General features: G+C 36.7%; 1 protein-coding gene across 34 annotated transcripts in view; it reads left to right on the top strand.

The window, feature by feature from the left end:
• The window catches only part of LOC114476589 (ankyrin-3-like), a 170055-nt gene that overhangs the window by 56488 nt on the left and 90643 nt on the right, over positions 1-22924 (top strand). For 16 of the 34 annotated variants that reach the window (XM_028468283.1, XM_028468282.1, XM_028468281.1 and 13 more), the window contains exon 1: positions 1361-1538. The exons of 2 other annotated variants lie outside the window; for them this stretch is intronic. In XM_028468283.1, coding sequence (XP_028324084.1) covers positions 1416-1538 — 123 coding nt within the window. In that variant the 5' untranslated portion in view covers positions 1361-1415. Of the gene's footprint in view, positions 1-1354; positions 1539-15281; positions 15379-22924 lie in introns of those variants that run through there. 16 more of the 34 variants (XR_003675621.1, XM_028468288.1, XM_028468295.1 and 13 more) reach the window with 9 other exon arrangements.

Raw genomic sequence — 22924 nt, 5'->3', positions numbered from 1 at the left:
ATTAGTTCCACAAGGGGAATTTTGCACAGTTTCAGCAGCAGATAAATAAAATAAAATAAAACCGCATAATAAAAATTAGAAGATATATTCACACATGAGCAGAGAGAAAGAGGGAAGACATGTTGCGAGAAAGGACATTGCACAGTAAAAACAGAATATATAAACAGAATCTATACATATATACACTAAACTAGCTAACAGTTAGTGGAATGGCTGCTAATGTTCTGGTTATAGATATGAACATACCTGCATTAGTCCGGATTTATTCTACAAAAATAATTCCATTTTGTCAGGGTTTTCATTTTTTGTGTGTTTTTTCCTTTTTGTAATCAGTAATTTCAGTTTCTCTTTAGATATAAAGGAAAATGCTAAAGACAGAATGAGGATGAGCCTCATCAGTTTTGTTTTAAGTGTTTGTGCTCGTGTGTAGTTGTGTGTGTGTTTTGGAGGGTCAAACACACTGTCCCCCCCCCCCCCCCGCCTCCCTCTTTGCCTTTCCCAGTGTCCTTTGCATGTTCTCCCCATCCTAGCTACACTTCCACCTTCAACCAGTAATGCACACACACACACGACCATGGACAAATGTTCACTACATCATCCTTACTACCATTTTTGTCTCTTGCGTTATTGGCACGTTTGCTTCATTCATGCACCTACAACCATTCACACACACAGTTCAGTCTCTCTCTCTCTTAAACATAAACACACACACACACAAGCACCACACAAAGCATCTCACAAACACACGTACCTCTGCTTTGCGCAGCAGTCAAAGAGTCAAAGGGAAATGATGGGTGCGGAGATTATTTTTTTGGGGGGAATAATAAGACATTTAAAGAGAACAAACTAAAGCGGAGCTTGGTTTCCGTGGTAACCCCTCCCCTCTCCTCCCTCAGCCTCTCTACTCTCCTCCTCCCTCTCCTCCCTCCACCACCACCACCTCTGTGCTGGTGATGCTCGCATCTCTTTTTCTCTCCATCCGGTTTGTCCTCATCTCTCCTGGACGAGCTCCCCTCACACTGCCAACAGATGACACGTGAGGAGGAGGACGAGGAGAGGAGGAGACCCTTCTGCCTCTTTTCTCCAACATTTTCACTACTTTGACAAGAAAGAGAGAGAGAAAGAAAGAATGAGCAGAGCAAAGCAACAACCAAAGGAAAAAGGACACTCAGGATACATGTCTGTTTAAACTTAAAACAAGACCCTACTCTTCTCCATTCTCCTTTTCAAGGAGGGCATTTTTCTTCCCTTTCCCCCCCTTTCCTTTTCTACCCCGATTTTTTCCTCTGAGATCCCGGTTTTGTCAATTAAGAATTCCTGAACTTCTCTGGGATTTCAGGTGAGGCGCGCGTGTGTAGTGTGTGGTGCATTTTCACCTTTTTTTTTAAATTAAAAAAAATAAATAAAAACCTATCATGGCTCACGCGGCCTCCCAATTGAAGAAGAATCGGGGGGAAGTGGATGTGAATGCGATAGAGGACGAGAAGGAGAAGCGGAGGAAGAGCAGGAGAGCAGCATCCCGGGAACAAAAGAGAAAGGTAACAGTGGAGGGAGCTGGCTGCTCGGTTCATCCGCTCTGCTCCCCCTTCATCGATGAAGCGTGACAATGCTTGTGCTTTATGTGTGTGCATGACAAACGCTGTTGGACACTTCACTTATTGTCTAAAATGTAACATTCTAACATAAACACTTTATCAATATCATCCCTGATCTTGAGCATGGGTGGTTGTTATATTAGAATCAATATTCATGTTAGAATGCCCTTGTCCAGACGATGGCACACAGAAATGCATAATGACTGAAATTACTGAGCTGGGACTACCATAGAATAAAGGAATTTGAAGTATTGTTACCTTAATTGTCACTATTTACATTTTTAAGCATAAAAACACAGATATCTTAAAGTTGTATTTGTTCTTTTGATCAATTACTCCGAAAAGTCTTTTTGAACACTTCACATCAACAAAGATTTAGTCATCTGTGAAGTTTGTCTTTTTTTTTAGTTATCTGTGACATATATGAAGTTTCTGTAGGATCGTGCATGTGTGCACGTGAATTTGTGCATTTTTTGTTTTTGCCTCGATGCACATAGACAGCCATGTATAATGCATACACGACTGATTTATTGATGACGAAGCTTTTCATATGATGGAAGGAACTGAAGTCCACGTGGGTCTTCCTCCTTGTCCCCCTTTCCTTACATGTCAGCTCTGAAAAAATGTGTATAAAGCACATTTTTCAGTTACAGTTTTTGTACAGTAAACATACTGAGTATATTCATAATGGACTCACTGTTAATAGACTGATGCCATTATGTTCTGAGCAATGGATGTTGGAGGATTTGACCGTGAGAGATCACTTCAATAACAGTGACATTTACAGTACTTTGTGCTCATGGGTGCTTGGTTTTAAATTATGCTGCCGGCATCGTTATTTGACCTCAGCACAAACAAGAAACAAGCTATCACAGCCTCATCTCCCAACAAAAACAAAAAGAGGGTCAGAAGGTCAGAGGAGTCGAGATAATTTTCTTCAGTTTTTGTTTAAAGAGAGTACAAAACTAAATGTTCATGACCTTCCTCAGTCTGCATGGAGATTACCAGTGCCTAAAGTGTAGATCTATTAGAGATTTGTTATAACGAGTCATGTTTCATACAAGTAAAGTAGAGACATAGATGGAGAGAAGGAAAGAGGTGTGTATTGATTAGACTGTGCACAGCACCTTCCATGAGGATAATCAGCTTTTTCTACTTTGCTGAGGTCCTTCCTTCTGTCCTCGAACACGTTCTGCTTTTTGTGTTTTTTAACTTTTATTTAATGGTTTGGTTTTCCCAGGTTCACCTATGAGATGTTTTCTAGTATCTGGTGACAATTAATCAAAAACTCCCAAAAGATTGAAAACTCTACATTGCAGCACATATTGACATCAGATGTCCGTGGGTTTAGTCATTAAATACCAGTGCTGATGAACCGTTGGCCCCTTTGGTGGTCCTCCAATACTTGCTTTGTTCCAGGGAATGCTGATAAAGGCTGACTAAGCAGTGTCAAAAGTCATCTATCTAATCAGTTACAATCTAAGGGTTAAAGCAGTGGTTCCCAATCTTTTTTGGATCATGGCCCCATTTTGATATCCCAATTTTATGAAGACCACCCAATACATTTATTTTTCTAGAAAAAACAGTTTTGATCACATTTAATGCTAGTATTTGAACTAGAAATATATTTCTGAAAGGGAAAGTATGAAATTTAGTTGTTATAGATTATTTTATTTTATTTTGTTTTTTTTAAATAATAGGAATTTAATATTCCTATTATATATTTATTTCAATAAATTACTCGGCATTTCAGGCAACGCCAAATGAGGTCACGATCCCAAGGTTGAAAAAAGTGGGTTAATGTTTCTTTATTTATCCAGTTACCTTTTATTTCCTGTGTTTGAAAAACTCTTTCTAGGCTTAAGTGCATACAACAGTCTTTTTCAACCTTGGGGTCAGGACCCTATGTGGGGTTGCCTGATGTTTAAAAGTAGTCGCCTGAAATGTCTAATAATTATTAGATTATTTTTGAAATTTTGTAATTATTCTTTTACAAATTAAAACAACACACATATCTGTGTTTTCACTTTGTCAATATAAATTTAGTTGATAATAATAATAACTCTAGAAGAAGAAAAAAATGTCTTTGGGATCACCAGAAATTCTTTATCAAAATAGGTTCAAGATCTACAATGGGTAGGGAACCGCTGGCAATGGCATACAACACAAATAGTCTAAATTTAAACTTCAATACTTTAATTTTGTTGATATATTTTATCCTTATTAAAACAGTTATAGTGTCTATTATGACTCCTTCACATTGGTTCAGTACATGACCAAAAAAAAAGCTCTTTTTCAAAGTTCATGTGAGAAAGATGAGAAATTCTGGGTAAATCTATTCCTTTTACACTCCGTCTAGAGCTTTAACAGTGAACCTAATAGTTTAATGTCTCAGTGGAGAATGTATTTCATCTGAGAAACTGAAAGAGAAGCTCGAGATGCTGTTAGTACAGGTTTGAGAATATGTGGCAGTAACCTGAGAGAAAGGCAGAAAGGGAGTGTTGTGTGAGCAAAGGTGATGGAGTTCATGTACAGTATAGGAGATGCTTGACAGGAGGTTTACCAATATAGACCCATTACCGGTACATTTTAGATTTTTTTGTACATCTCTATTAGGTTATGGTACCAGGGTTTAAATTACCTACTGGTACTCACCTCCCGTTGCATCCAGGACTGAGCATGGAAGCGACATGTGATTGGTGCATTTCTTTCAGCATCTTTAGAACCTGTGGTCTTTTCTTTAAAATTTTGTGATGCTTCCTCCATCCTCCTTTGGAACATTTGTTTTCTTCTTGCAGTGAATACGCCGGTTTCTCAACTTCATCTTTGTGTTTGTATTGTGTTCAGAGGTCTTCACTGTACTCACATCCTAAAAGCAGAAGTACTGAGCTCAGCAAGACTTTAGAAGAAAGGTTTCAACTATTTTTTATGTATTTCTGACAAGGGATTATGCGCATTATTGGACAATTATGTAAATGTGCCTGATTGTAGCCACAGGCTAATTTCCATCTGTAGTCCCTGGCAGGTTGATGTTGAAAGTACATTGAGAAAAACAGAAAGAAAACCACAGACAACTCCATCGACTGTACAATAAAATACAATCAGAATCAGAATTCTTTTATTAATCCAAGAGGGAAAATTACTTTTGTTACAGCCATAGAAAAAAAATCACAAATAAAAGAATAAAAACGTTTAACAAAGACGAAAGAAAGAATAAACATCAAATAAGTGTATAATTAAGTAAACAATAATACAAATATGATACAAATATTTACAACAATCAAGCTGTGAGGTTACAGTGAATTATACAAAGACTCAACTATAAGGACATTTAGCTTCGGGCACCATAGCGTTAATGTGCTAATATTTTGTCTTAGATAAGAAATGATTCTCCTTCTGTATACTGTATGTGGTTCCTACTCATTAAGGAATGCCATGTCTCTAATCTCTAGTCATTGCTGTGATTTTTGAATACATTTACATTTGAACACCTTTACAATCCCATTTGTGAATGTATTTAGTAAAATATGTTACTTAGAGCCATGTTATATTTGGATGCAACCATAGGGATGAAAGCGTCTGTTTTAAAGGATAAAACAATGTGTGGAGGAAATAATCATCATCAGGGTTTTTATGTAAAACAGAAGAAAATGATACTGACATGTATTCTTAGATTGAATTTCAATCATCTCTCTGATATTATTATCCTTACTGATTACGTTCATTTCTTTATTTGACTTTATCTACTTTCTAATTTTGCTGTAGCAGATCTGACAAATGTCTCCCTCTCCCTTCGCTCCATCACACTTCCTGCCAACCCATCCCCCCCCCCCCCCCCCCCCCCTCCCGCCTTACAACAGACCATTAAAGATGGAGGTTAATGAATTCAGCACTCATGCGTGTGTTGGTTAATTGCATTGGCATTGGGAATACCTCCCAGTGTTACAAAATATTTTGCAATGAAGATGGCCACCAGCTGGATGGACTATTAGTCAAACCAGGCTCTGCATCCATATCAGGTGGAGCTCATGCACCAACCAACCAACAACTACACCAGCATCCAAAGTGTTGATTTTCAACCTTTTTTGGGTCGTGACCCCATTTTTATATCATATATATATAATGTATTCTTTGTATTTGTAACACAGTATAACAAACAGGATCTCAGATATTTTATTACCAAATTTGATTTGAAATAGATTTATATTTCAGAAAGTGAAAGTTATTTGAAATTGTGTTTTAATTTGAAAAGGAATAATAATTATTTAAGCTCTTTGTGCTTTCTGCCTCTTCTTGCACTGCATAATCAAAAAAAATATATTATTTATTTATTTTTATTTATCTATTTTGCACAATTCAAAAGAACAATACATAATATTAAATCGTATTAAACAATACATAAATTGTTTTATTACTAGGCATTTTTGGTGACCCCATTTTATTTCCAGCCTATATGGGGTCTCGACCCCAAGACTGAAGAACCCTGCATTAAACAGATGAACACTGAAATGTATCGTCAATGTTCAGGTGTTTTTCTAAGCTTTCTGTCTTGGTCCTGGGTTTGCTGCACTAGAGGGTTAAATGTTTTATTTCTTTATCGGTCTCAAACTTCAACAACAAAATTACTATAAAACATCAAAGGCAAGAAGTCAAGTACATATGCACCCATCAACGGCCTTTTGACACAGTATATTTATCAAAATATGACAACATAAATGTACATGTTTAACACTTATACTTAAATAGTTTGAGACTGAATGTGGCCCACGAGCCCATTTAAAATGCCCTCATCTTTTGTCAGCTCTCATCATCCCACCATAAACCTGTCTCACATAAGACAATTCCTCATTTCATGTTCTATTACTATTCACTTACATCTATCATAGTACGAGCAAAGTCAAGGGTGGCCTTCAATACCCGCGCTTGCATTCCACATGGCTGTAAACGTGCATGAATCTCCTGTGTGCACCACTGCGTAGTTTCCATTGTTCTACATTAGTTTCCGTCTCTGAGGGGAAATGAGAGCATGTAGCAAGGATTGCTCTAATTATCGATCCAACACTTGGAGGGTCCTCCTCATTGGGACCTGCAGCTGGGAGATGGTTTGCGAGTAACTCATTGGTGATGGAATTCCTTTGATTTCCACATTTACTGGTTTCCAGCTATAAAGACTTCCTGTTTGTCCTAGCACTGGGAGCGAAATCTATTTTGTTTAGTAATAGTGTCGGATTGTCACATCTAACTTTTTATTTCTCCATGTTTGTGAAAGCAGGTCTTTACATCTAGTAAAAGTAAATGTAATTGAAGGAAACGTGCTGAGAAAAGAAACGGAGGTGTAGGGATATTAAATGATGTGAGCGAGTGCGATAAAAGAGAAATGGGGGAAAATATGGAGGCTGGGAAGAGAATACGTGATTGTAAGCCTAAAGGTCATTTCAAGGTGAGGAGTGTCTTTCTTGCCACTCTTTAGATCCACGTGCACCCTCCCTCCTCTTCGTCCCTCAGGCTGTTTCTGATGAGAAAACGCCAAACGTGTACTCGCACGTCTCAATATTGTGATCAAGAAACGCCACATGCTATAATTCAAGATTTAGAACGATGATCTCATCACATAAAAATTATTCATTAGTGACGACTACTTACCATTTCCTCGACCTATTACCGTCCATATACATAAATTAGTTCATATACGAACTTATCCATTAGTAAAATGTCATTGTTACACGTTCATGATTTATCAGACACCTTATATAAAAAAAATTGTAGCTTTTTTTGGGCTTGTCTTTTTTAAACAAATATCTATATATTGCAAATATGTAGGTTAAATTACAGTTTTTTTGAGATATGTTATTATGTAGTTATATTTTTCACTGTACATTTTATTTTATATTTCCTGTGATTTGTATTCTTCTAGGGTGACATTTGAACACGCTGTCCAGAGACGACAGATGAAAAATAGCCTTCTAGCTAAATCTGCTACATTTTCTGTATGGCTATTTATGGACACTGTTAAATAAAGAAAGTGTGTATTTGTACGGTTACTGTACGGACAACCCCCGGTGCTATTGGTACGGTTACCGAAGAACACGTATACTTGGCGTTTTAGGGTTAGGATTAAGGTTAGGGTTAGGTTATAACCCAATATTGCAACAATTTTTAGGGTTAATTAGGTTTAGTCTTAGTCACGTGACCTAAACTGGTCAAATATTGGCGCTGCGTAAGGCTAGAATGTCGGAATATTAATACGGCAACCGTACGGATAGCCATTGCCTTAAATAAACCAATAACTAGATAAAAAAATAAAGACATAATGCAAATACTTAGAACTACATAAAATAGCATGTTGTCAAATCGAACTGCCATAGAAACGAACCATTTGCTTGTATATAGCTGATGTCACAAGACAGGCTTCAAGTCCTTACAGTGACAGCCCTATTAGTGCATGTTGGAGCGTTTTCTGCTTTATGTTTCATAAATTCTCTCTAATGATGCAGCGTCAGTTCAATTTTTAAAAAGACAAGTCCATTTTAAGCAAGACAGTGTCAAAGAGATGCTTCAGTGGTACTTATGCCACGCTGTAGGACGCAACCCTGGACTCATTCATCTAGTGTTAGATAGACGATTGACTAGTTTCTTGTTAAGTGTGGGACTGTTCACCTATATATTTTCATTTAAAAGTAAGAGAAATGGTGGGGATGGAGACAAAAGCAAAAAATACATCTAGACCTAATGAGGGCAAGGGCAGAAAGTAGAGGTCAGGGGCAGCAGGTGGGGAGGAGATGCTATAATGGGGGGTGAAAGGACATAATAACGCCCCAAAGAACAAGAAAAAAAAGATAAAAGATGCATGAGAAAGAATTGTGTGGGGCATTCAGGGCAATGAATTGAGGTTTTAATCATAGAGCAGTTAATGTATAGCCAGTATCTCAGCTCTAATCTTCTTCCAACAATCAATGCTAGACCCAGAGTCTCTGCAAATGTCCATGTGTGCAGTGACAACATTAGGACTAATTTTCTTCAGGAAAAATTCTAGATTTCCTGATTTTTTTTTATTTTTTTTTTTTTTCAAAAGCATAATGGGAAAATCTGGGTTGCACATACTGTACATGCAAAGGTTGATTCTTCCAATTAAAAATATTCATCTCGAGATCTAATCCTTTGTAAGAAAAAAAAAGACGAAAAAAAAAAAAAAGCCCCGTTGAAGCCAATCTAACGACATCACACCCATTAATCCCCTACTGTGTATTAAACCCAAGCGTCTTTCATCAAACTCTTCCTGCACCAAATTATGTGCTACTGGCTTTGTGTGTGTGTGTGTGTGTGTTCATATTGAGACAGAGCTTTCTCATCTGAAATACTGCTATGGTGCCTATACACACACACACGGAGACACACAACTACGCGCACACACACAACACCATGTTGACCCTTGGGGATCAGGCCTGTATTGCTTGATAATTACTTTCATTTGCTTGCCTCCACCTCCCCCACCTCCCATCACATCTTCCTGTCCTCTTCTTAACCACCTGCCAATTTGCCATCACAGTTGTTTGGTTATCTGCTTTTTATGGTAAACAGAGATGTTTCAGGTGTTTCCCAAACCACGTTAACTCTTAATAGTACATAATTCTATATCTTCTACTTAATGTTCGATGCAATATATATTTCATCCCTTCCAACACGTGCGTCTGTCCCCCAGCCAAGGACAAAAACATGCCACCGTGGCCTTGTGGCAGCCCTGCCACGCTGGCTGGAGCTCAGCGTATAGAGCTGAGGAAATGGGCTGTGTTAGGACAGATCGATGGTAATCACACCCCTTCACAGTTAGCGCCCCAGCTCACATAGTGTAGAGGGGAGAAAGGCCTGAACAATGGAGGAAGGGGAGCAGCAGGCGGCAAGTGCAACCCCCACTGGGACCATAGAGAACCCGCATTATTAATTGTACACAAAATACATGTTGTATTATATTTATTGCTCACAAACTGGGTTTTAAAGTTCCTTATAAACATTATGACGATATTAAGCGGCGAGGCAACGTTGCTCACCAACAAAACACCATGAAGCCCTCCAGTTGTACTATTACTATTATTACTACTGATTATGACTCATTTATATTAAACCATATAAACAGAAACTTATTTAATTGATTTATCAAATTTGAAAACAATTTTCATTTTGCAAATTTGAGTTTAAATTTTTTTTTTCTTATTTTTTCTTATATTTTTTCCACTGTTTTTTCTGACTTTTTTGCGTTCCGTCCTTGTGGGTTACCGTAGCGCGACGTGAGCCAGCCCCATCTTTGTTTACATATGTTTACCCTTTGAGTAGGCTATATGTGTGCCACAGGCATGTTGAATTTTTTATTCACACTATGCTAAGATGCTAAGGTTAGAGTTTATTATTTTTTAATTGTGATATTATATGTAATAAAATATGTAGTTATCTGATTTCTTAATCAGAAAATTGAAGCTACTGTGAAGTTGCTGTTGCATTTTTGCTTAAACCTGGTTTAAAGCTTGAAATTGTTGAATGTTAGAGCCTCATTTACTTTTTTATTTCGGGATTGTTCTATGCATTTTGACTCTAGAGGACAATAAAAGCAATACAGTTGCACTTTTGACAATATATCTGATGTATGCAGTCATTTTTAAGTGCATTTCACAAAAAAATCAGAAATCGAATCAAAACCCAGCCCTAGACTGACCCTTATTATGATTTTTTTTTAAAAATGTTACCGTTAGCCTTATCCGAACCAAAAAGCATGTAAAAAAAAAATCAGTGAGCAGTGTTGCTATGGTAGTTTTACAAAAATACTAATAAGAAATGCTATAGTGGAAGTTTTTTGTTTTAATAAGTGACAGATTAGTAATAAACTATACACATCTATATGTTTTGGCTCTATAAAAATGTATGTGACTTGATGTCATTGAATTTGTTGCTATAAACTTCAATAAGTATATTTTTGAATGTGTGTGCAGTAAGATTGAGACTGTTTGGCATGTACACGTTCATCTTTCTGGAAAAAAAACAAATAAACAAATCAAAGCCTATATGGGCATTAAAACACAAATTGGCAGAATGCATTTTTAAATAGTAACCTAAAAAAGATTGGTTATGTATTTCTTTACACTTTAGATTTTTATTATATTTTCCACATATATACATGAACATAGAACAACAAGCATGGCATCAGGTCTTAGTGAACACAGGGGTTTACAGTTTACATTAGTTTTCTTCATTATCCAAGAAAAATAAAATAAAAAGGTTGACATCATCCTTTAAATGCTGGTGTCTTTGTAAATCTAATCCATTCGTTCCATTTTCTTTAAATATCCTTTTTTTTCTTAAGCATTATATTTATATTTAGCATTATATTTATATTTATATTTATATTACATTATATTAGCATTATATTTAAGAAAGTATTTTATTATTTAAACTTGAGCTGGACGATATCGAGATTCAAAACAGGTTTTCTGTTTTGGGGATATAATAAATTACAATATCACCTATACTGTATCGATATATATATATATATATATATATATATATATATATATATATATATATATATATATAGTATACACAGTGATGGATTACTGAGTGCGTTCAAACCCAGACCTTCCCCTAAACAAGTCACACTACAGAACTCACTCACACGTGCTGTCTTTTAGAAGAGAAAAAGACTCAAGTGGCACATATTGTGCAGCTGTTTGTGAATAAATATGTATGTGTGGCATTTTATTCACCAAATTTAACCCAGGATCATCTTTCTGGTCAGACTTCATTTGAATTCAAATGATCAAAATTTATATTGTATATCGCAATTTTGAAAAAAAATATTGAGGTATGAGTTTTGGTCCATATTGCCCAGCCCTAATTTAAACAAAAGATCCCTACGAGCATTTGTGACTATATTTGGGATTTCATTCTCGATAGCTTTATCTTCAGGTTCTGCTGCTGCCTTTCACAGCTCATAGATGGAATAAATGGTAAATAACTATAATATAACGTATGTGTTTTTCTTGTATGTTCAGTACTTCAGTGCTTTTGCATTTGCTCGCTCCGTTACACAACTCCTGAAATGACCATAAGTCTCTGGTTGTGTTCAACAACTCATCATTGCTGCCTGCTGAATTCACTTTGCCATATAAAACATAGACATTAGTGTTGTGTGCATTCTGCCTTAAGACAAAGACTCTATTGCACCTTAAAGGAGGTAATTTAGGGTGAAAAGGTTGCGCTGTAATCGAAGCATGGAAATTCTGCATTTCCACGGTGGGTGTGTGGTTCGGAGAAGTGTTGGCTGTAAAGCAAGGAGTTAAATTATCGCTTTTGTCATCTCCTGGCTAGTAGTTAAACATCTTTAAAACAAGCCTGTGCAGACTGCACTAATGCAGCGTAAGACGGGCTGATGTTGAAAGGTTGATTGTAGCTCTAAGGTGGAATTGGTATTCTTTAACTCAGATCACTGGAAAAATAGACCTTCAGAGGGAGAGCATGAAACCATTCCATTAACAATAAAATAGTGTGCACGTTGTGGATTTAAGCAAAGTTCCCTGTTTATTTAACATTCGATACAGAATTATTCATGGTCAGCTTTGCCAAATACATTTACTTTATATAATCAGTTATCAGCACAGTTTGGAAGGTTTTTCATGGAGCTTTGAAACAGTCAAAGATTTTATCTCAATGAAGATTGGAAAAGTCAGAGTGGATTCCTGACAGAATCAACAATATGTGTGTGTGTGTCATTCAGAGAAAGCCTGGGAACGGAACAAAGACAGGATTTTTGATCATGTCCAAACTTGAAGTGGGTTTTCCTAGATTTACTTGGCTCAGTTTTCTTTTTCCTCATTTGATATTTCTGTATTTCAATGTTTTTAATTTTACTCATGATGACAAATAATCAACTAAATAAGAACATATTTTTTTTTACCTTTTTCTATTGATCAATAAATTGATATATAATGCATCTATAATGAAGTTGTGCGAGTTAACAGATCAGTTTCTTCACTGTATTATATTCATATTTGTCTCATTTTTACGTCACCTTGTGTTTTTATCGGGTCAAATTGCACAGCTACATGTTTTTATGTTGTGATTTGTTTTTTACCCTCGGCCGAAGGGTAATGTCATCAGTTCGTTGTCCGTCTGTCTGTGTGTGTAGAGTGGTGTAGGTGTTTTAATGCAATACCCACCATCCATTCTCACACCAAAACATTGGTACTAATGAGGGGATTCCAGGTAATGAAAAAAAATTCTGGTCGGTCGATTTTTGGCGGAAAAAAACAGCGTTTTTGAGGATTTTGAAGAAAACTTTGTCATGAACTGATTTTAAAGAAGGAAAGGAGGTGGACCATTGATTCCTTGCTGTAAGGTGACATTCACACAGGGCTTTAGATTAGTGCTACAATTTTTCCGATCTGATCATTTTAGGCCAAAAAAATGGCATTTTTTAAAAAAAGTCACTATTTTTGGACTCTGATATTTTATGTAGGTGTGAATCTGAATTCATAACCCAGCAACAAGTCATGCATCAAAGCATTAGTACTAATATGGGGATTCTAGGTAATGAAGAACATTTTCCAGTCAAACAATTTTTGGTGAAAAAACAGCGTTTTTGAGGATTTTGAAAAAAACTTTGTCATGGACTGATTTTAAAGAAGAGAAGGAGGTGGACCATTGATATCGTGCTGTAAGGTGACATTCACTCAGGGCTCTTGATTAGTGACAGCATTTTTTATCTTTGTGTTTGTCACAGAAAGTACTTCTTAATAAAATTTGATGCATTAACAGGTGACTAATTATATAAAATAATGTTTTATTCCCCTACCGGTATTATAAATGTGATGGATGAACCACTTCCAACTATAAATTCACTGAGGCTTGGTGAGCTTGGTCACAATAAATCATTGTAAATAAGTTTTCGTGACAGTTAATGTTTTGAGTATTTTTCAAATATCAGGCGGGCACGTTATGTTATTTACTATGTACTGTTTTATTGGGGCTCATATGACTTTTCTGCTCCCCATATGTTTGCACTCTGAATCGCCACTATTGCTGACAAATAAAGTTGATTGATTGATTAATAGATGATCAATTAATGATTCATTTTTTTAATAATGTCAGTACTTCCCTTTTTTATATTTTTTCTTTCTTCTAGAATTAGTTTTTGATCACATTTGTTGCATTGTTAGAAATACAGAATTAGTGACAAATTGTGCCATCTCAGATATTTTCATACTGCATTTTATTTTAACTAGATTTATATTTGAGAAAGTGAAAATATGGAATACAGTTGTTGAAGATTGTGTTGCGTTAATTTGATTTATTTAATATTAAAGAAAAAAAGATAAATCAGTTATATTTATTTCTTTATGAACTTCTAGGCATTTCAGGCAACCCAAGGGTTGAAAAAGACTGCTTTATATTCTTGTAACAAAAACTAATCACAAAACAAATTCTTTTTTACTACAGTATGTCTGCATTGTGTCCCTCTAACGCTGCAAATAATAACTGATATTTTCACACAATCCCTAAAGCAGACTAGTTCTTTGTGGGTCTGGGTTTGGTTTGATGAGGAGAATAGAAAGGCCCTACAGCAGGTCCTTGCTCATTCCAATGAGAAAGGATATTCCCATGTTGACCATCGCTCATTGGATATTTTGGGGTACGTTTTGAGCTGTTTTATCCTTGATTCTATTTTTAATACGTCTCATGGGTTTCACTTTCAACATCGTGCGAGTCCAACCAGTAACTCACTGCACGGCTAGAACGAAAAGAGCAGCAATGATGCATGGGTGTATGGATGGATGGATTCTTCATAAATGCAACAATAAGAAAAAAATATAATATATGTAATATGTATATGATACAGTGATAACCACATTTATTTATTTATCTAAATAATATCCACTGTTACCCAGGACATTTATTATTTGTTCCATAGTATATAGTCATCTTAAAGATGTAAATCCTTGTTTTAATCAGAAATAAAATGTGACCAAAAATGGTGGAAAAGGTGATGAAATGTGATTTTAAAAACCACAGAAGTTGGTTAAAAGTTGCACATTAGAGTGGCCAAAAACGGACAGAAAAAGGTGCAAAAAGGATTCAAAGTGTCAATATTGGAACAATTAGTTTAAACTGGCAAATAATGGGCATGACAAATCGTGAATGTGGTTAAATTGACAAAAAATGATCATGAAATGTGGTGAAAAGAAGTTAAAAGTGACAATAATGGGTCAACATTTGCAACATTAGGTGGGCAAAGTGGTGGGAAGGGTTTATAAGTGCCTAAAATGTCTTTAAAGTAGAAAAAAATGTGCAGAAAAAGGCACTGAAATTTGATGGAGAAGTGGCAGTAACTGTAACAATATATGGCAAGAAAAAGTGATGAAAATAGGTTAAAATATGGCAAGTTTGGTGTAGTTGCAGAAAAAGAGTAAAAATAAGCAGAAATGGGCTCAAAGTGTTTAGAATTTATTCTTAGTTTCTTGAAGGTATCTGGTGACCACCTCCCCCAAATGGGGTCCCGACCACAAGGTTGAGAACCCCTAATATTCAGAATATAGAAAAGCAATGATAAGATCTAAGAACTCCACAAAATGATTAATAAGTGCAAGTATGTGTGAGACAGGACTCTGCAGGTAATCCACACCCACATTTGGTCTTCGCTGTGTTGTTAAAGTGTCTGATGGCTGCATGGGAAAGTGTCTGTCTTTGTGAAAGCTGGAGACGCCTGTAGAAGAGATCACTGCAGGAGATGGAGGAGACCATGGTGAGGCTTCTCAGCTGTTGCTGTTTTCAATGTAATATGGATTCAGAGTTTGGTACTTCGCTGTAAACTTGAGGACCTAAAGGGAAACGGCATGGGTGGAATTTAGCATATTCACAAGTGATACAGCAGTGTGCAGCATTTTACTGCAGGTGACCCCAAACCTTGAATACATGTGCATGTTCTCCCTGTGCTTGTCTTAGATTACTTACTGTTGTCACATTTTCTCTCATAGTTAAAAAACAAGTTAACTTGTGGATTTTAATTCATGGATGGTGTGTGTGCCTGTCTAGTTCACTGTGGAAGTCTTTGTAAATACCTAAAAACCTGACTAAACAGGAACGTAAATAACGCTGAAAGCAGCGTTGATTTATATTAGATAATATTATACTTTATTAATCTTACAATGGGGAAATTCACTTGTTACAGCAGCAAAATGATGTAAAAAAGCAGAACTTACCAAATACACGGTGTACCTTATGCATAAAGGAAAATCATACTGTAGATATGTAGCTGAGTATAAGGTAGATAAGATGAAAAAATCGAAGTAAAATCTCTTAAAGACAAAAAATATTTGGAACAAATTTGCGTTAATGTTAAGGAGTCCAACATGATTATGAGTCAGCTTGACAGTCGTAATGAAAACCAAGTTACATAATCCAATACATTTATGTTGAATAAATGCTCTGGGTACGTACTGTAGTTGATTAAAATACATTTGAATGCAGTCACTGAAAACTTAATCAAACTAAGAAGTGATTAATTAAATATGATGAAAACTATTTTTTTTTTTTTTTTTTTTTTTTAAAAAAAAGGCAAAATAAAGTTTGTTAATATTTACACTGACTGAAAGACATATAATAGATGGAATAATTGTTTTTATAGGTAATTAAACTGTTATTTGTTTATATTTAGGCTATTGATTTTCTTTTTGTACCTGCTAATCCTGGTCAGGACTCTGCAGTACAGAAACGTATCTAATTTCACTCATGGTATAAATAGGTATAAACTCTGCATACAAGAGCTATGACTTCAATTCAGACATTACCTCTGGCTAAAGGTAGCTTTGCAATCTCTACAACCAGCAAACTGCATTTTAATTTCTAAATGTATCTCATTTTATACTTTAAATTAAGAATTCCTGAGTGAAAACAACTCCGCAAAGATGAATTAAAGGAAAATGTGATAATTCTGTTTGACTAACTTTCACCACTTTTTAAAGGACCCACTGAACATGTGCTGCACTGAGCTGAAAGTCAGCCTGAGGCCTTGATCTGATGCACATACAGTAGATACAGCAGCGAGTCGGGTTGTATTGTTGCTGCTGACAAGGTTGCTGTCACCCTGTGCTTTTGGATGCGTGTGCACGTGTTTGTGCGAGTGTGCACGAGAGAGAAATGTGTTCTCAGTCTCCCTTGATGTGTGTTGCTGACTGCATTGTTGTCATTCGTTACTGCTCTTGATGTCCACCCCACTGTGCACTTCTAACTTTTCTGGGACCTTCTCTCACTGAGGGCCAAAAAAAACTTACAGAAAAACGTTAAGTCGTAAACTGAAGCTGCTGATGTGACAAAAATAGTAACAACAAGGACAGTAACGATATGTTGTGGTTGACTTTCCTCTCTTTACTTTTTTTTAAACAAGGAATGGAAACTTTGCCACAAACAGCAGCTGTAGCTACAATAGTAGCTTACCACCATCATGTGTGGAAGGAATAATCCACATCAATGTAAATCACTTTGAGTGTCTATATAAAATCCCATGCATTATTATTTATTACTTAACGGCAAAATGTTTTATTTCATGTAAGGTTATAGTTCATTTGCACATCAAATTACACAAAGGAAATGCATTAAATTCTAGTGGTGTCCTGATTTGATATCGATATCGGATATTGGATTCAAATTTTCGATTTTTTAAAACAAATTTTTATTATAAGAAGAAGAGAAAAAAAGTAATAAAAGTGTGTATGATTCATGCTGTTATCGGATCAATATCGTATCGGCTGATACGCAAGGCTGCAATATCGGTATCATATCGGAAATGAAACAGTTGGGACAAACTAGCTCATTTTTTAAAGCCGCTTTCCACATTTTTGGCCCTGACACTGTTGTCCTTTACTGTAATACCACAATTGGAAACGTGCTTCTGAACACAATTTTTGAACAAAAAAATAATTTGTTGATCATAAAAGCTACTGAAAAATTATATATTTGCAAAGAGTTTGTTTTTGTAAAACAAAATGATATTTTTTGTTTTAAAGCTAAACAGCTAAACTGTTTTAGTCTCACTACAGGTGAGCTTTAAAAAATATGCTTTTATGCTCTTGCAGGAATGATGATTACACTTAACCTGGTAAAGATGCTCATTTTTGGAATTGAGTCCATACACACACTGTGTAATTGTACTGTTAATCATTTCCATCAGCTTTTTAATGTCCTGTATAGGATTGGAATCAGTTTGTAGTAGTGTTAGAAATTCTTACTCATTGCCAACTCATCATTAAATTATTCATTTATTAAGTCAAGTCAAGACAATGTTATTTATAGAGCACATTTAAAAACAACAGACTTTGACCACAGTGCTGTACAGAGGTGAATTGGTGTATTTGAATTTATTTTTTGCTGAAGCGTAGCACTGGCAATAAATTAAGGTAGAAGATAGAGGTCCACCCAAGGCATGACAACATATACAGGGTGAAGCTGCTGAGCTGAATTGAGTAGAGCAATATGTGTGCTCGTGTGTCCGTGCGTGTGCGTTGTACGTGAAGGAGAAAAGGCAGTGTGTGAGCCAAGTTCCCATCAGTGAAGGTTGTGCCTTATTATAGGTCATTAGTCTCTCTGCTCAGGTGTGACCTTGTTGTTACCTGCAGAGCACGTATATATTGTAACGTCCCACAGAACATTGGAAAGGACGACAACCTTCTTGCTTGTTAGTCGCTTTATTTCCACACAGAACTGCGGTTACTGTCGGCCGTAACCGCTCCAAAAAACAACAAAAGGGGTCAAAGCTTATCTGGCTGCTGCCTCATTCATCCACATCCAACAGCTACTCACTCTCACACAGGGCATTTCCTCCTCTCTGACCCGCCCCCTATTCCACTCACAGCCAGTCACATCCCAGCTCTCCCCAAAGATGCATTCACAAAACACACAATAATCGGAACCATCATAACATTAACATTAGAACAATAACACTACAACTATAACACACTGCAGGGATGTTACAATATCTATTAGGGGTGTAACGATACACAAAAGTCATGGTTCAATACGTACCTCGGTTCATTTTCGGTACAGTATGGAACAAAATTCAAAACATAAATTTTCTTGTTGTTTATTCGAAACTTTAGTAAACCAACAATGTATTTAACATTATACAGAATATGAAAATAAAGTTTAAAAAAAAATACTATACTATTGTAAAGTGCTGCCTGGTAATAATAATATTCTCAAACAAAAAATACATAAAATATTATTTAAAAAAATAAGCTCCTCATAGCTTGTTAACAGCATTTATCCGCTGCTCTAAAGACTCTGATGGCAGTTGTTACAGCTTTGGTCAGATCTGAATTACTAGGCAGAGGCTGCTTGAATGCAGAAGTCAGCTGCGTTTGCACTAAGGATGTTTTCTTTCTTGTCGCAGTGATATTCACACTCAGGTGATGCCGTTTCAAGTGAGTTAGCATGTTCGTTGTGTTCCCAGAAACATACCCGATCTCAGCTGAACAGTGTTCTAAGCAGGAGACTTTAGCGACAGGGGAGGGTCCTCCAGCTCTGGTTTATTGCTAGCGTTAGCCATGACATGCACGAGCTGCAGATGTAGCTGTCGGCAGAAGTAAACACACGCAACTTCCGTTTTCATTGCGGAAACTCACCCGTGCACAACCCTGTACCCAAACCGAACGTCCTGTACCGAAATGGTTCAATACAAATACATGTATTGTTACACCCTTAATATCCACCCTAGTAGGCAAAGGAATATGTGTACATGTGCACAGAGGGCTGCTACAGTATAAGCAACTATGTGAGTTGGTCTGTAAAAAAACTATATACAGTATGATGTAGTGTTAAAGGGCATTAGACTGTGCACGTGGCTGTAGCCTTGATGAACAGTCAGGTCTGTGCTATGCTATGATAGCTGGACAGAGGGATGAAACACACACACACACACACGCACGCACTGAAGATGATGCAGCAAGGGTCTCTGTCACAGGTTTAGCGCTTGAGGGCTGATCCTGGTCCAAAGTAAAATTGCTGCCACCCACAATAACAAAATGTCCACCGTGCAGGAGGACAGCAGAGTTTGTTCCAACTGCCAGCAGTCATTTATTAGTCATTGAGCTTTTACACACACTGACAGCTGTACAGCAAAGAGAAAAGTCCAGTTGGTAAAGAGCTTTGACATTGAAGGTTAAGTGGACCAAATTGTACTGTCTCATCAGCACAAGACCCGAGGTATTGTTTAGTGTCATGGAGTCTCCCAAATTCAAAAGATGTGTACATACTCTGTCGTGTTATAAAGGAGTGTATGTGCGGGTGCAAAGTAAAACGTAATTCTATGGGACAATGCGCATGATAAATTGATAAATGTGGCGACTTAGGTAGAATTTCATAAAAGACACATAAATTCGTACAAATAAAACTATTTATTTAGCATTTAACATTTCTTAGTGTAGAAGTGCTCATCTTGTGTGTGCGTGCGTGTGCATAAACTTGCATGTCTACATTTGCTGCATGTGAATTAAGTCAGTATTGTATTGGTATTGGCGATAGTGGAGCAAATATGATAATAATCACTGACAGAGAATTGATGTAATGATACAGAAGCCCACATTCAAAGTCTAACGTGTAATTTAAATTGTATAACTATGAATATGAAAGTTCCAACACTTGCATTCACACACAGATTGGATTTATCAGTTTAGCATTAAACAGTCACTACTTTCTTAAATAGCTGCTGCTTAACTGTAATAAGGTTCTAAAAAAAAAACATCCCCCTTGGTACCTGCCCTCTTATTTTTACTGTACTTATGTGTATTGTGTGTACTTTACTTATTATTTATTTATATTTGTTTCTGTTGTATTATGATTTTATTGCACTATATTTTCTTTAATATTTATTTTGTTGTGTATGCTGCTGGCCCCAAGAAACAAATTTAGTCCAAATCGAGCCCTTCAAACCATCCAATGTGGGAGAAAGTAAAAATAACAGAGAGAACATGAGTCATTTTGTGAGTTAGCAACTAATTCAGTTGTAGATACCACTGGTCCTCCAAACACACAAATTCAATGAAAATCCACAGTATTTGCACAGTTTTCCCATGCTTATATTATATCACATGATTGCAGTTCTTTTCTATCTCAAATTGGAGAAAGAATTCACATTTTCTTCAATATCCTTGCTTCATTCCTCAAATTATCTCACAAAACTTTCCCGAATTAAATAAACATTGGTCACAAAATGAAGGACATTTAAATGGTCACTTGTTTGTTCGGATGTTGTCGGTTCCTTACATATCATTTATACATGGACGTGCAAACTAGAGCAGATTAATGTTGAAACTGCTCGTTTTTCCTCTAAAACTTGCAGCCCATTCAGATAAATAGATATATATTTTTTCTTGGCTGTTTTCAAACATATACAATACAATACAAGGAATAAACATTAACTTAAGACAGTCTCTATTTAATACATAGAACATGTTTTTTTTTAATACGTTCTATGTTTGACTTCCAGCAAAGCTCATGATCTATGATTTACGATCACACTGGTCCAAATTTGGCCCCTAAACCACACTGAGTTTGGCGTCCCTTGCTGTAGATTCTCCTCTATGTCACTCCTAATCCTTGAAATAAATTAATTGACTAAAATCCACTCAAAGAGGAGAACAGGGAGAAAGGCATTCTGGGTCATTACGGACGTCCCATTATGGATTTCTGAGCGCATGTCAGTGCTGGCTGCATAAGTGGGAGAGAGGGAGAGCTGTAACGGATGCTTTTACGTTTCATTTTCCATTTGGATTGACACGTTACAGGCGAGGAAAAGCTGGCACTAACTGTAGCATGGTTTACATGCGCTGACATCTGCTGCTGTTATTAATCTAAAGAAGAGCTATTCTTCTCTTTCTTGTTCTGTGTTAAAATGTCTCCTCCTCAGGCCACACTTGACTCAGCTGACCTCTTAACCTCTTTAGTCCACAGGGGTTACTTTTTTTGACATGAAGCCATTCTCACAATTGTTTTCTTTTGCTGTGGCCCTCCTGGCTACAAATGTCCATCAAAGGGAAATATATCATTTCTACTTTATCAAAATGAAATTAGCATTTGTGTTTTTTCTTTAGGGAAATTGAGCATTTGATCGTGAACGCTGATAATCTTGCCTTTAATGTTTCTTGTTTCATTGCCACGTTTGGTGAGTGTTGCCGTTCTAGATTGGGGCCCCCCCCCGTCCCCGTCCCGTTTCTACAGCCTATTACTTTGTGTAGCCTGAGGGGCAGCTGGCTGTTTCAGCACCTAATAGCCTTCTGTTTGCCAAGCAGAAACGTCAGGATTTGAAAGGCCATTTACTTCAGTGATGTGTTACAACTGGTGTGTTTGTAGAGGAGGTCACACAGATTGAGGAAGAATAAACGGGAACGTTCAGCAGTAGTGTTAGTGAGCGTGCAGGATGATGGATAAATCCTGTGCAAATCCAGCTCTTCACAATGCTCAGCTTTTGCTTCCAGAGTATTCTCCTCCTCCTCCTCCTCCTCCTCCTCCTCCATCTCCATCTCCACCATGGGTTAGAACACGTGGTTCACTAGGACTCGTGTCAAAGTGTCAAACAAGGAGATTAAGAAAAAAAGCCCCCCTGAATCGACAATGTTTACGAAAGCAATCCTATTTGCATTGAGTTTGGGTAATTCTGTGCGTGAGTGTTGACTGTTAGCGTTTGAGTTGGAGCCACGTGGTGACGGGTGGTGGGAGGGGGGTTCAGGGAGGCCAGATGGTGTGTGATCTGCTCCTGTCTGCTGCTCTGTACCTGCCAAAGATCTCCCAGCTCTCTGTTTTAAACCCTGCTCGACAAGCTAAAGATATCAGACTTGTGTTTCATCTTGTTTAATCGATAATTTATGAGCTATTATAGCTCACTAACAGGTTAATATCAAATCTAATGTATCAAATGTTGAGATTTTGGATATTTTGCTTGATATTTTGACATGATGACAGGCCATATTTTCTTTGCTGTAAGATTTTTCATTTAGGCATTACAGCATGTGGTCTCATGAGACACTAGGGCTGCACAATTAACTGAATTTCATTCGTGATCACAATTTTGGTTAGCACAATAAAATACGGGCTCTCCCTTACGAAACAAAAATATATTGCAGTATACTGGAAAAATCTACTGTATATATTAAACAATATATTCTCATATATGAGATTTAGTATTTATATTTCCCTATATAATGCAATATAAGCACAAACCATATATGTGTATATATTGATACATATATATATATAAATTTTTTTTTATTGCAATCACGGCCAAAACGGGCACTACATTT

The sequence above is a fragment of the Gouania willdenowi genome, chromosome 15 (assembly GCF_900634775.1).
Source record: "Gouania willdenowi chromosome 15, fGouWil2.1, whole genome shotgun sequence".
In the NCBI taxonomy this organism is placed as follows: domain Eukaryota; kingdom Metazoa; phylum Chordata; class Actinopteri; order Blenniiformes; family Gobiesocidae; genus Gouania; species Gouania willdenowi.
The sequence above is the reverse complement of the archived record's forward strand: the minus strand, read 5'-3'. Positions and strand labels throughout refer to the sequence as shown.